Source organism: Heptranchias perlo, chromosome 18 (assembly GCF_035084215.1).
Source record: "Heptranchias perlo isolate sHepPer1 chromosome 18, sHepPer1.hap1, whole genome shotgun sequence".
Taxonomy (NCBI): Eukaryota; Metazoa; Chordata; class Chondrichthyes; order Hexanchiformes; family Hexanchidae; genus Heptranchias; species Heptranchias perlo.
The window spans coordinates 19320370-19334162 of NC_090342.1; the positions used below are offsets into that span (position 1 = coordinate 19320370).

The 13793-nt window shown below is 39.9% G+C and overlaps 1 protein-coding gene across 1 annotated transcript in view; it reads left to right on the forward strand.

The window, feature by feature from the left end:
* ppfia2 (PTPRF interacting protein alpha 2) overlaps positions 1-13793 on the forward strand; it is a 413910-nt gene that overhangs the window by 281794 nt on the left and 118323 nt on the right. The window contains exons 12-14 of the mRNA XM_067999463.1: positions 6716-6807; positions 10171-10309; positions 10695-10915. Of these exons, the coding sequence (XP_067855564.1) occupies positions 6716-6807; positions 10171-10309; positions 10695-10915 (452 nt within the window). The remainder of the gene's footprint in view (positions 1-6715; positions 6808-10170; positions 10310-10694; positions 10916-13793) is intronic.

Below are 13793 nucleotides of genomic sequence, written 5' to 3' on the forward strand. Positions count from 1 at the left end.
TTCCAGGTGGCAGGCAGTGACTAGTGGGGTACCGCAAGGATCAGTGCTTGGGCCCCAGCTATTAATATATATCAATGATTTGGAAGAGGGAACGGAATGTAACATTTCCAAGTTTGCAGACAACACAAAGCTGGAGTGGAGTGTGAGCTGTGAGGAGGATGCAAATAGGCTCCAATGTGATTTAGACAAGTTGGATGAATGGGCAAGAACATGGCAGATGCATTATAAAGTGGATAAATGTGAGGTTATCCACTTTGGTTGTAAAAACAGAAAGACAGATTATTATCTGAATGGTGATAGATTGGGAAAAGGGGAGGTGCAACGAGACCTGGGTGTCCTTGTACACCAGTCGCTGAAAGCGAGCATTCAGGTGCAGCAAGCAGTTAGGAAGGCAAATGGTATGTTGGCCTTCATTGCAAGAGGATTTGAGTACAGGAGCAGGGATGTCTTACTGCAATTGTACAGGGCCTTGGTGAGACCACACCTGGAGTATTGTGTGCAGTTTTGGTTTCCTTATCTGAGGAAGGATGTCCTTGCCATGGAGGGAGTGCAACGAAGGTTTACCAGATTGATTCCTGGGATGGCAGGACTGACGTATGAGGAGAGATTGGGTGGACCAGGCCTATATTCACTAGAGTTTAGAAGAATGAGAGGTGATCTCATCGAAACATATAAAATTCTAACAGGACAAGACAGACTAGATGCAGGGAAGATGTTCCCGATGGCTGGGGAGTCCAGAACCAGGGGTCACAGTCTCAGGATACCGGGTATGCCATTTATAACCGAGATGAGGAGAAATTTCTTCACTCAGAGGGTGGTGAACCTGTGGAATTCTCTACCCCAGAAGGCAGTGGAGGCCAAGTCATTAGAAGTATTCAAGAAGGAGATAGATATATTTCTTAATGCTAAAGGGATCAAGGGATATGGGGAAAAAGCAGGAACAGGGTACTGAGTTTGACGATCAACCATGATTGTTTTGAATGGCAGAGCAGGCCCGAAGGGCCGAATGGCCTACTCTTGCTCCTATTTTCTTTGTTTCTATGTTTCTATAAATTACATATATATATATATATACCATAAATATATATATGGTGAACAACAGTGATCCCAGCACAGAAGCCTGTGAGACACCACTTCCCAATTTCTGCCAGTCCAAGAAACTTCCCTTAACTTTAATGCTGTTTTGTAGCCATGTTTCAATCCATTCTGCTACCTTGATCCTTACTCCACACACCCTGACCTTTGTCATAAGTCTCTTATGTGGTACCTCAGAAAGGCCTTCTGAAAGTCCATGTTTACCACACCCACTGCATTGCCTCTGTCTACTCTTTCTGTTACTTCTTCAAGAATTCAATAAGGTTGGTTAACCATGATCTTCTTTATTCTATTCTTTGGTGCTAGATGTTTTGTTATCTGGTCTTTTAGCAAAGATTCTAGTATCTTTCTTGCCACTGACATTAAATTAACTGTTCTATAGTTCCCTGGATTTGTTCTATCTTTCTTTTTGAAGATCGGAATTACATTTGCTGGGAGTTAGTCCTCTGGCACTATTTGTTTTTCTGTTGAATTTTTATATATTGAAACTAGCGCCTCTGCTCTCTTTAGTTTCTTCGAGTATCTGTGGATGCAATCAATCCATCCGGACCTGGGTTCTTGTCCTCCTTAAGTTTGGCTAGATTGTCTAGTATCTCCATTCTTTCTATCTTAATTGTCTCTCTTGACTTCTTCAACTGTTGTCATTTCCTCTTTAATACTGAGGCAAAGTATCTGTTCAGTATCTCTGCCATTTATCATCTTCTGTGAGTTTAACTTGCTTATCCTTTAGTGGCCGCATCCCTATCTTAATTCTTTTGTTATTTATATGCCTATAGAACAGTGAATTATTTCTTTATATATACTTCAATATGTATTTTAATTTAATATTTTATCTTTGCCTTCCTAATTCTCTTTTTAACTTTTTCCCTAAGCTTATCATATTCCCTTTTGTCAGCCTCTCTTTTATTGTTTATGTACTTTGCAAAGTCTTTTTCTTTAGATTCAATTGTATCCTTACCTCTTCATTTATCCATGGCATCTCATTCTTAGCTAGTTTGTTCTTATTTTTTAGTGGAATGTATTTCTCCTGAACTCTATTGACCTCCCCTTTAAATATTGTTCTACCTCTTTGTCTCTTAATATTTTTCTCCATGATGTGGAGATGCCGGTGATGGACTGGGGTTGACAATTGTAAAGAATCTTACAACACCAGGTTATAGTCCAACAATTTTATTTGTCAGGCTCACCTGACGAAGGAGATAATCTCCGAAAGCTTGTGATTTTCAAATAAAATTGTTGGACTATAACCTAGTGTTGTAAGATTCTATACAATATTTTTCTCCACTTTGCCTTCCTTAGCTCCATCCTCATTCCGTCATGGTTGCTTTTTCCAATCTATTACTTTGGTCTTTGTGCTATCTATATCTGTCTCAATCATTGTCTTAAACCTAATTATATTGTGATCATTACTCCCTCAATGCTCTACCATGCTTACTGCTGTTTTCTGCTCTGTTTCATTTCCCATTACTAGGTCTAGCAGTGCTTCCACCATTGTTGGGCTTTTTACATATTGGGTCAGAAAGCAGTCTTGTACACACTGAAAAATCTCCATTCCCTTCTCACCTTTCACTCGTTCTCCCTGCCAGTTTGTGCGGGGGTAGTTGAAATCCTCCATGATTATGATTCTGTGTTTTTTACTCATTTCATATATATGCCAACATATTTCTCCCTCCACTTCCTACCCACAATTTTGTGATCTGTGGTCTACCTTTAATAATGTGATCCCTTTCTATCCTTCCTCTCAATCTATAAGTGCAGTTATGATAGTTTAACTTACTTCTGTTTGTCAAGTATATTTACTGAGGCCAAAGCCATTTCCCTTAATTAGTAACCTGGTCATAGAAAAGGCTTTTTGTCATTTCACTAATGACAAGTAATAATTAGGTAACGATTAACATAATGACGATATTGGTATATTTGTGAATACATGAGAATTGCTGTCTTGGGACAAATAGGGAATAAGAACATTACTAAATGCAGAATTTGGCAATGTGTTTAATAATGTGAATCTGTCTAGTTGTTTCAAAGGTGAACTATTAAGAATCAGCCATCTGTGGGGGAAGATTTATGCTGTTTGCTAGTTGCAGCAAAATCATAAATGTGTTCTTTATATACGCATTACTGATTTTAGCTATAAATAGAAAAGGATGGATTTCTTCCTCCTTTATGTTCAGCTATTTTGGAAAACATTAAAGATTCAATTACCATAATCTTTAAACATAGGTTGTTTCCCTTTGGTTTTGTTGCAATTGATGAAAGTATGACCTGTACAAATAAGGGGTAGCATCCTACGACAAGACAAGTGATGACTTTTAAAATCAATAATGGAGATTTTGGTCAATGGATGAATAAGCCTTTTTTCTTCAGTGCTGGATTGCATTTTATGATTCCCTCATTTTTTCTCTGTTGAAGTTTTTTCCATGGCATACAAAAGTATCCCATCCCTCTGTCCATACCACTTTGGTGGTAACGGTAATGCACATTCACTGGCCATCTGGCTTTCCCTCTTTTAAGGCAAACACATTACCTTCACTCAACAGTTCCCTAATGACCGCAAGTGAGATGCTGAACTCACCCTGCAGATGTAAGGAATCTTACAACACCAGTTTATAGTCCAACTGTTTTATTTGAAAATCACAAGCTTTGAAAATCACAAGAAGGAGAAAGCCTCCGAAAGCTTGTGATTTTCAAATAAAACAGTTGGACTATAACCTGGTGTTGTAAGATTCCTTACATTTGTCAACCCCAGTCCATCACCGGCATCTCCACATCACCCTGCAGAGATTAATGAGTATGAATTTGGCTCTTTCCAGTGTGTGGCAAATCCTGTTACAGAATATCTATGTAGACACCATGGGGTTAAATTGGACAAGGCCAATAATCGGGCGTGGGCAGCGTGATCCGCGACTAACCCGCTCCCGGAGCTTCCTGCGCAGGCAGGACGAGACATTCGTTCAGCCTGAATACTGACCTGACAGCAACATTAAAAACTAGGCCTGACACGAGGATTCAAGAAGATGCGCACTTTCCACCAGCAGGGGGTGCCCGAATCTTTTAAAGGGAGGATGTCTCTTAAAATCTCTTAAAGGTAGCCAGCACCTGTTATTTGCTGAAAATAACTGTCTGCTGTCTGCATGGAGTGTGAACGGGGGACAAAATCAATGCCAGGCGCATAGCACCACGAACATGGATGCAGTGCAGGAAGAAGTTCAGTGCTTTGACACGAGTGGTCAAGGTGAGTGAGGTCAACTGTCAAGTGGCATCTCCTACAAACTGCACCACCAGCCCCATCCACTGCTCCACACACTACAACCCCCATCACCCACATACCAACAAACTCTTCAGTAATCAACTCTTCCAATCAGATGCATCCTTTTACCCTTACGCATTACCACTGTTGCAAGCTGCCCACCTACAACTCACAGGTCACATACACTGGCAGCTATTCAACCATGACAGGCACATCACTCAGACACAGGTCCCGCTTTCTTGCAGGAGAAGATGGCGCATAACAGGTGGCAGCAAGTGGCAGTGGCATTTAGTCCCTTGAGCCTGTTCCACCATTCAATGAGATCATGGTTGACCTGTGACCTAATTCCATATACCCGCTTTAGCCCCGTATCCTTAATACCCTTGGTTCACAGATATTTATCAATCTCAGATTTACAACTGAGCTAGCATCAACTGCCGTTTGCAGAAGAACATTCCAAACTTCTCCCCCCCCCCCCCCACCCCCCCAACCCCCCACTTTACATGAAGAAGCTTTTCCTAACTTCACTCCTGCACGTCCTGGCTCTAAATGTTAGGGTATGTCCCCATGTCTAGTATTCACGTATAGGAGACCTCCAAAAACAATTACAAATGCATCAGCAGCCAGAAGCAATAATCCAGCAACTAACCTGTAAATCCTGCATGGTCCCTTTAAATAGCGCTGGTGGGGGTCCTCCAGGCACACTAAGACATGTTCAGATGGTCACGGTTAAGACTGTGCATTGAGTGGAACGTTAAGTCCCAAAATGGTGTCTATCACTTTAAATCAGCATTGCATACTGATTGTATCCATTTTCTCTTTACTTTACATGCTGCCAGCGTTCATTATTTGCGCATGCGCTACTATCTTTAGCAAGATGGCTTCCAGTGCACATCACGCTAGAAACATGGGTGCACAGCCAAGATGCCATTTTGGCACTTCAGGAGGCCAAAACATCGGGCACTAGATAGCCCAATTTCTAGCCCCTTGAGTTAAATATGCTGCCTTATTTATGTCAAGCAGATTCCATTAGCTGTGGTAAAAAGATTTTTTTCTTCCGATTTCAATGCAGTCTATACTATATTCAACACCAGAAAATATTTCTTTGCACCCATAGGCGCCAAAAGTTTGGACAATGTTGTTTTGTTGAACAAACAGTTTTAGTTAGTACCCTTTAGCCATTTCTTGAAAAATGAAGCTTAGAGCTTAGTGCATATTGTTACTTTTTATTTACATGTAAGCTTCATTACCTTTCGAAGCCAATTTATCAAAAAAATTGGCCTGGAATTTGCTGCAACTGTGTTATTGGCAATGATCACTGTAAGTAAGACCTTTGTTCACCCCGATACTCCAACACTGATCCAAAGACAAAATTTGCTGAGAAACTCAGCATTGATAGTGGTGATCCAAGGAGCTGTGAATCGGCGCTACCACTCAGAAGCGGGCCAGTTGTACACACAGGTCAGCTTCATCTGGATTCAGCGGTACTACCGCTCAATGGGAATCCTATTGCTGTTTATAAAATGGAAGAAAACAGCAGACCTTTGAATTTAACACGTATGAAATTGCCTTGTAGATTCTTGAAAATTATCTTTGCAGTTATCTCCAGGATGTTGATAATTCACAAATCCTGAATGATCACGGCCAAATCACAAGTGTAATTAGAATTTAACTGTACCTTTTTGTTATGGGTTCAACATCTCTAATGTTAAATCTGAGATTAATTACAAAACTTGAGTAGTGATTAGTAGCAACGTTCATTCCTTGCAATGACTTGATTGACCATCATCTGAATAAAGTAATTTATCACCTTTAAAAACAACCCACAGAGGGTGTATAATTTTTGTTCCTTTAGACTATATACACACTGTATTATCATTGAAAGACCATACAGTATTGCTAAGGCATCATTTGATGAACTACGTGTTAAATTTCATCAGTTATTTATCTCATAATCATCCCAATAGTAACAGATTTATTGAGCCAAACTCTCTAGTGTCTTTCAGAAATGGCATTCCCACAGGCAGCAATAAAACTGGCCTAAATACAGCAAATTGACCCTTGCTGCTGTTTTCAATGGGGGGCGAAGCTTGCATTACAATCCGTTCCAGATTTCAGCGATGGTGTCAGCAGAGCAGTGCTAATATCCCAGCAAGTTATGGTGTTGTTATAACAGTGGTGTTATTCACTAACGCCACAATTTCCTGGGATTTTAATGGCAATGTTAATGTAATTCGCTGTTATTTCGTAATTATTATAGTGCTGCGGCCCTGCAAATTTCAAGCCAATCTTTCTGGTAAATTACATTTTGTTGTGCTTTAAGAGCTTATGTTTCAGTGTTGAAACCTATTTAATTATTGTTCTTCATAGGAACGATTATCAGAAGAAGTTGAAAAATTTCATTCTGAGGTTGAACAGATGAAAATGCAATCTGGTGCTTTATTGGACCCAGCCATGTCCAGGTAACTTGAAAGTAAAATATCAATTAAGGGCAAGTGCCTAGTAATTTGAAATAGCACGACAATTATGATATAAAATAGTTCATCTAACATAGCATTGCTTACAGACAAAAATACAAATAAAATGTGTGCCTATTCATGTAGCTGTCTTTCATCTTGTGTCTCATCCTCTGTTTCTTGTCTTCAGCTCTTTCTCTTCCCCTTTTTGTCTCCCCCTTTGTTAGCTCTGACTGCATGGTTCTGAGACACTTTGCTTGATGTTACCTTTGTACCTGACTGCTTCCAAGCGGGTGATTTTAAACCCCAAGAACGGGTGGGTTGGGGGCGGGTGAGAGTTGAAAACAGTTGTTTTTTTGGGTCGCAACCCTAAAATTTTCAAACTTTGCATTTCCATTGGGAAGCCTGTACTTTTACACGCTGACGTTAAACCCAGAAATAAAGCCAGGTCGCCTCCTGTTCTGTTTCCAATGCTTAGATCTTCATCTAATCCTTGGAATGTGATATTTTCTATGTTTTTTGATTTTTTTTTATATAGATTGTTGAATTTTTAGGGGTAATGACTGCGATGATTTGAAAGCCGATATGACCATTCAAAGGACTTCCAATTTTTTTTGAGTGGTTGTTCATTGATTGCTTTTTTTCAGAGATTGTAAATAATTTTAACTGACAGTGGTTTTGTTTATATGATATTTACTGAATAATTAATTTGAGTCAAACAGAATGCTTTAAACCCTACAAATCCACAAGACACTTTCCCACACCCAATGGATACATATATACCTGATGCAAACTTTTCAATTATATAAACAGTTAATATGTAGTTTTATTAAAACAGAGATAAAGTTATAAATTAATAAATTGAGAGTCCAATTTGATTATTAATTGTAGCAAGGAACTGATTGATTTATAAAATGGATTAAATATATGGATTACTTAAATTAAAGTGACGAAGTTAATTATTAAATTGAGCCAATTAATTACTAACCTGAGTCAGTAATGTAATTAATTACTGTGTGTAGTAAGTAATTTAATTAGTTATTATAGTCAATTAGCAACTTACTTAAACATTATATTGAGCGATGAACTAACCAAAATATTTTTGTACTCTCTTTTCATCTGGGACAGACTAGGGCACCTGTCGCTCACTGGCTTCTCCCTTGGGACAGGCCAGGATAGCTGTCGCTTGCAACCTTCCCTCTCAGGTGATATAAAAAAAGTGTAGTTTCTGCAAGCAACGTCACATGAGCTGAACACATCAGGAAGTCCTCAGCAGTAGTTCTATCTTCTTGTCCAGTCCATTGGAAAAAAACAATTAGCAGGTTACTCTGAAAATAATAAAGTTGAATAAAATTAAAATGGTAATTAAATAGATAATCAGTATCTTCTTGGCTTCTGCAAGGAACAAGCCTATTAAGGTGACATTTTTTTTAAAAGAAGATAAATAAAAACTTTCTTTCAGATTTTTAACTGTTTTAGCTTAGCTCAGTTGACACCACTCTCACATCTGAGTCAGAGGGTTGTGGATTTAAACCACATCCAAGACTTGCACATGTCATCAGAGGAGACACTTCAATGCATTACTGGGAGATTGCCACATTGTCTGAGATGTCGTAATTCAGATGAGATATTAAACCAAGTCTGTCTTTTCGGGTGAATGCAAAAGATCCTGTGCTACAATTCAAAAAAAGAACAGGGAGTTCTCTTAGTGTCTTGGGCAGCGTTCCTCCCTAAAACAATATCACACAAACAGATCAATTGCTCATTCATTCTTATTTGCCATGTGTGGGATCTTTGTGTTCAAATTGATTACCAAGTTTGCCTACATAACAACAATGACTACAATTCAAAGGTATTCTTTTTTCGTTATCAGGACATGGTCATCACTGGCAAGGGCAACATTTGTTGCCCATCCTGAGTTGCCCTAAACTGAATTGCTTGCAAGGCCACTTCAGAGGGCAGTTAAAAGTCAACCACATTGGTGAGGGACTGGGGTCACGTATAAACCAGACTGCATTAAGACAGCAACTTTCCTTCCCCACAGGACATTAATGAACCAGTTGGGTTTTTACAACAATTCAACAGCTTCATGGTCACTGTTTTAGTAGTTTTTTAATTTCCAGAATTCAAATTCTCAAACTGCCATGGTGAAATTCAAATTTGCATTCTCTGGATTATTCGACCAGTAACATAACCACTACACTACCATACCCTATTCATTGAATGTGAAGGATTTTAGATGTCCTGAAGAAGTAAGAAGTTCTTTCTTTCCTAAATTATTCACCATTATTATTGAGTAACTTTTACTTTAATGAAGGGAAAAAATCTCCACACTGGTTAGAGATTCTACTGTCATAGCATTATATATATGGATATGTAATTGGACACACATGCAGGGCATCATGGGACATGTAGTCCATTTGAAGGAAAAACTAACAGTTTGCAGTATTCAGCATCCATCAGATTGTATGTTTAAAATAAACTATTCAACATTTTTTTTTAAATTAGCTCTTTGATTGTTTAAACAATGGGTGGTGGGGAACTGGAACTCACTGCCTGAAAGGGTGGTAGAGGCAGAAACCCTCAGCTCATTTAAAAAGTACTTGGATGTGCACTTGAAGTCCTGTAACCCATAGGGCCATGGACCAAGTGTTGGAAAGTGGGATTAAGCTAGATAGCCCTTTTTCAGCCAGCACGAACACGATGGGCCGAATGGCCGCCTCCTGTGCCGTTACTTTCTATGATTCTATGATAATAAATTAGCACAATTTATGGTCATGAATATCTTTAGGTGTATAACTGGGTATGTTACCATATGGCGGCAATGTTCAGAATGTAACATGCCTGTGCATTGCCTACCGGATGTAGGTCTACATCTTTAGAGTGGATCGTGGCAAAGTGCCAGCACATTGTCAAGTGAATTCCCTTAGCCTTCACAGGATAATAAGCCTCAGAAGCACCAGCACATCCCCTGCTGAATGAGCAGCAACCCACAAGATCTTTGCGACAAATGTGGCATCAGGCCACAAAAATTACTTCTCAGATTTCTTCAGGGTCCGGAGGGAAGGCTGGTCAGATGAAAAAAAAAATTGATGTTGCATGCATCCACAGATGTTTTTGTTTTAATTCATGCACTGATGGCTCAGCCACTTTGATGGGCCCCACTCGTGGGCAAAGTTGTTTTCTATAAAGAAAGCAAGAAAGAAATATCCCAAAGCAGTTTATAGCCAATGAAATACTTTTGAAGTATAATCCCTGTTGTAATATATATTAAAATGTCATCATTTATGACAGTAAAATGAGTGCAATCACTCTGCCTTCTAGTACATATTTTTTTCTACAAGATAATGTAAATATTGTTATCGCCAGGTCACATTTGGATACTTCACCTGATATGCGGTATTCCATGGGCTCGTTGATAGATAGCCAATCTGATCATTATAGATCTTCTAAAGTGCTAAGGAGATCACAGAAAGGGCGTGCAGTAGGCCACAGAGAAGAGCCAAAGGTTTGTGCCTCAGATTTGAATTAACGTATAATTAAATAATTTCATTTTTAAGAATAATTTATGTTATCGGATGTTATATTGTATGGAAATGTATCTTTGGAAAGCTGCAAGGAATAATAAATATTGAAAGGATTAAAATCAAGCTAATGTAAAAATATTAACCTTGTTATTTTCTAGCTTCCTATTTAGTATATGATTCTGACATTGTAACTGAAATGACAAAATAGGAGGGAGATGGATAATGATATTCGTTCACCATAACTTCGATGGAAGATCCGCAAATGGATACCATTTCTCCAAGGCCGCTCTTGATCTTCTGCTTAAGTTATAGTGGATGATTAGGAGAACTACCATGGAAATTCAACCTATTTTTCCTCCATTTCAGATACAGACTCTCGGTGACAAAGAATGGAGCAGAACTCAACATATTAGTATGCTGAGCAGCCATCAATTTGAGAGTGACACTGAAATGTCTGACATTGATGATGATGACAGAGAAACTATATTTAGTTCCATGGATCTTCTTTCACCTAGTGAGCATTCTGATGCTCAGACTCTTGCCATGATGTTGCAAGAACAGCTTGATGCTATTAACAACGAAATAAGGTGAATACTGTTCTTTTGTCATTATACCATATTATATTTCAATAATGAGACATTGGGTCGGATTTTGCTCTGAGTGGCTAATGAACGCGCCTGCAGCTTGTTAGACTAGGACTTGCCCATAGACTTTTCATGGGCTTTTGCACTGCAAGTTCCTCTTATCGGGTCCTCTACATGGCATCTGGCACCTGTGTGAGTGGGCAAGCTGCTATTTTTTCCCTTAACCAATCAGATTGAAGCATGTTAATAAACCAGACTCAGAACCAGAAAGTGTAAGTTAGAATAGTAAATTCAATGTAAAATCAGGTATAGAAAGCAAAATAAAGAGAGAGTAAGAAATATTGAATTAAAGGCAGAGATAAAAGAAACAAAAAGAGAGTAAAAATGTAAACATTTTTTTCAAATGTCCAACAATAATTAAAATGTGAAGGAATGAGACTCCACACTTGTAAAAGTAAATGTTCAGTACCAAAGAGTTTGTTTGGCAGTCATTAAGACTTATCACATGGTTAAAAGTTTGTTTAGACAAAAAACTTAACATTCCTTTTTCTGGCGAGATTACTTCGTTTCCATCAGGGCAGTAGAGGAACTTTGCGCTGTTGCATTTATTTCAATGGTGAGTCAGCCGGCAAGATCTCCTTCCCGTGAACTTTCTGGAGGAGCAGGGCATCTGGTTCAGCAACCTCCAGATTTCCACATTTAACTGCGCATGTGCGGTCACCGGAAGTTGCTGTCCGATTTGCACTGAAATAACAGTGAGCACTGTTAGACTTGTTATTTTTAGAGCAAATCCAGCTCATTATCTTAAGAGAGATTGAGACCAATTTTGAAGATGGCCGATATGTTTTAATGTAGATAAACATAGGGTGGTGCATATAGAAACAGGTAACCATACACATGGGTACAGCATGAAAGGGACATATTCTGCAGTAGATCAGTGAAAGTAACTGGCCCCAAAAGTTTTCAATAAGGCAAATTAGGTAGGAGAATTCAAGACATTCGATTAAAAGACAAAACTAGTTATATTGACCTTGTACAGTTCAGTGGTGAGCCTTGTTCTGGTGTACGGTATGCAGTTTAGGTCATTCTACCTCAAAAAGGATATAGATGCATTAGAAAGATTTCGGAGAAGAGTGAGCAGGATGATTCCAGCCCATAAAGGACCTGGCTATGAAGAAAAGCTCAAGCACTGCTGACCTTTTTGGGGTTCCTTAAAGTAGGGGATCAGCAGGTGGTAGGGGAATCCATGATAGAATAATTACACATTGACTCTGGATAGAGCAGGTGGGGTTCTTTTTAACACCCCAGACTTTATTATGTTCTATTGATAACATTTCATCTTACCAGACAATTAGTGCTCCTGTACCATGTTAATAGATTCTTAATTGATTATTTAAACAATTCTGCTCTCCTAATTTAGATTTCATTTCTTTTCTGTCCCTTTCCCCACCACTGTCCATGCGCAATTCCACAGTAAAGGGCATGCATGGCCTTCTCTAGGAATTCTGCCTATATTGTTTTGAACTGGCCACTAAGAGGTCTAGAGAGAATAGACCTGGGTTATTTGCTTGACAATGTTCCTTCCTCTATGTATGGAAGTCTCTAGCCTCTGCTATGGATAGTATGACAAAGCTTCTAAGTTCATAGTGTGAAGAATCATGGGTGTAAACACACAACATGGGTGGAAAATCCACAAAAAGCAGGACAAATCCAATCCAGCCAATTATCAGCAAAGAGATGGAAGGTGTCATCGACAGTGCTATTAAACGGCACTTACTCAAAAATAACCTGCTCACCTATGCTCAGTTTGGGTTCCGCTAGGACCATTCGGCTCCAGACCTCATTATAGCCTTGGTCCAAACATGGATGAAAGAGCTGAATTCCAGAGGTGAGGTGAGAGTAACTGCCCTTGACATCAAGGCAGCATTTGACAGAGTGTGGCACCAAGGAGCTCGAGTAAAATTGAAGTCAATGGGAATCAGGGGGAAAACTCTCCAGTGGCTGGAGTCATACCGAGCACAAAGGAAGATGGTAGTGGTTGTTGGTGGCCAATCATCTCAGCCCCAGGACATTGCTGCAGGAGTTCCTCAGGGCAGTGTCCTAAGCCCAACCATCTTCAGCTGCTTCATCAATGACCTTCCCTCCATCATAAGGTCAGAATTAAGGATGTTCGCTGATGATTACACAGTGTTCAGTTCCATTCGCAACCCCTCAGATAATGAAGCAGTCCGTACCCGCAAGCAGCAAGACCTGGACAACATCCAGGCTTGGGCTGATAAGTGGCAAGTAACATTCACGCCAGACAAGTGCCAGGCAATGACCATCTCCAACAAGAGAGAATCTAACCACCTCCCCTTGATATTCAATGGCATCACCATCACCAAATCCCCCACCACCAACATCTTGGGGGGTCACCATTGACCAGAAACTTAACTGGACAAGCCACATAAATAGAAGAGCTGGGTATTCTGCAGCAAGTGACTCACCTCCTGACTCCCCAAAGCCTTTCCACTATCTACAAGGCACAAGTCAGGAGTGTGATGGAATACTCTCCACTTGTCTGGATGAGTGCACCTCCAACAACACTCAAGAAGCTCGACACCATCCAGGACAAAGCAGCCCGCTTGATTGGAAACCCATCGAGCACCCTAAACATTCACTCCCTTCACCACCAGCGCACAGTGGCCGCAGCGTGTACCATCCACAGGATGCATTGCAGCAACTCGCCAAGGCTTCTTCAACAGCACCTCCCAAACTTGCGACCTCTACTACCTAGAAGGACAAGAGCAGCAGGCACATGGGAACAACACCACCTGCACGTTCCCCTTTAAGTCACACACCATCCTGACTTGGAAATATATTGGCGTCCCTTCATCGTCGC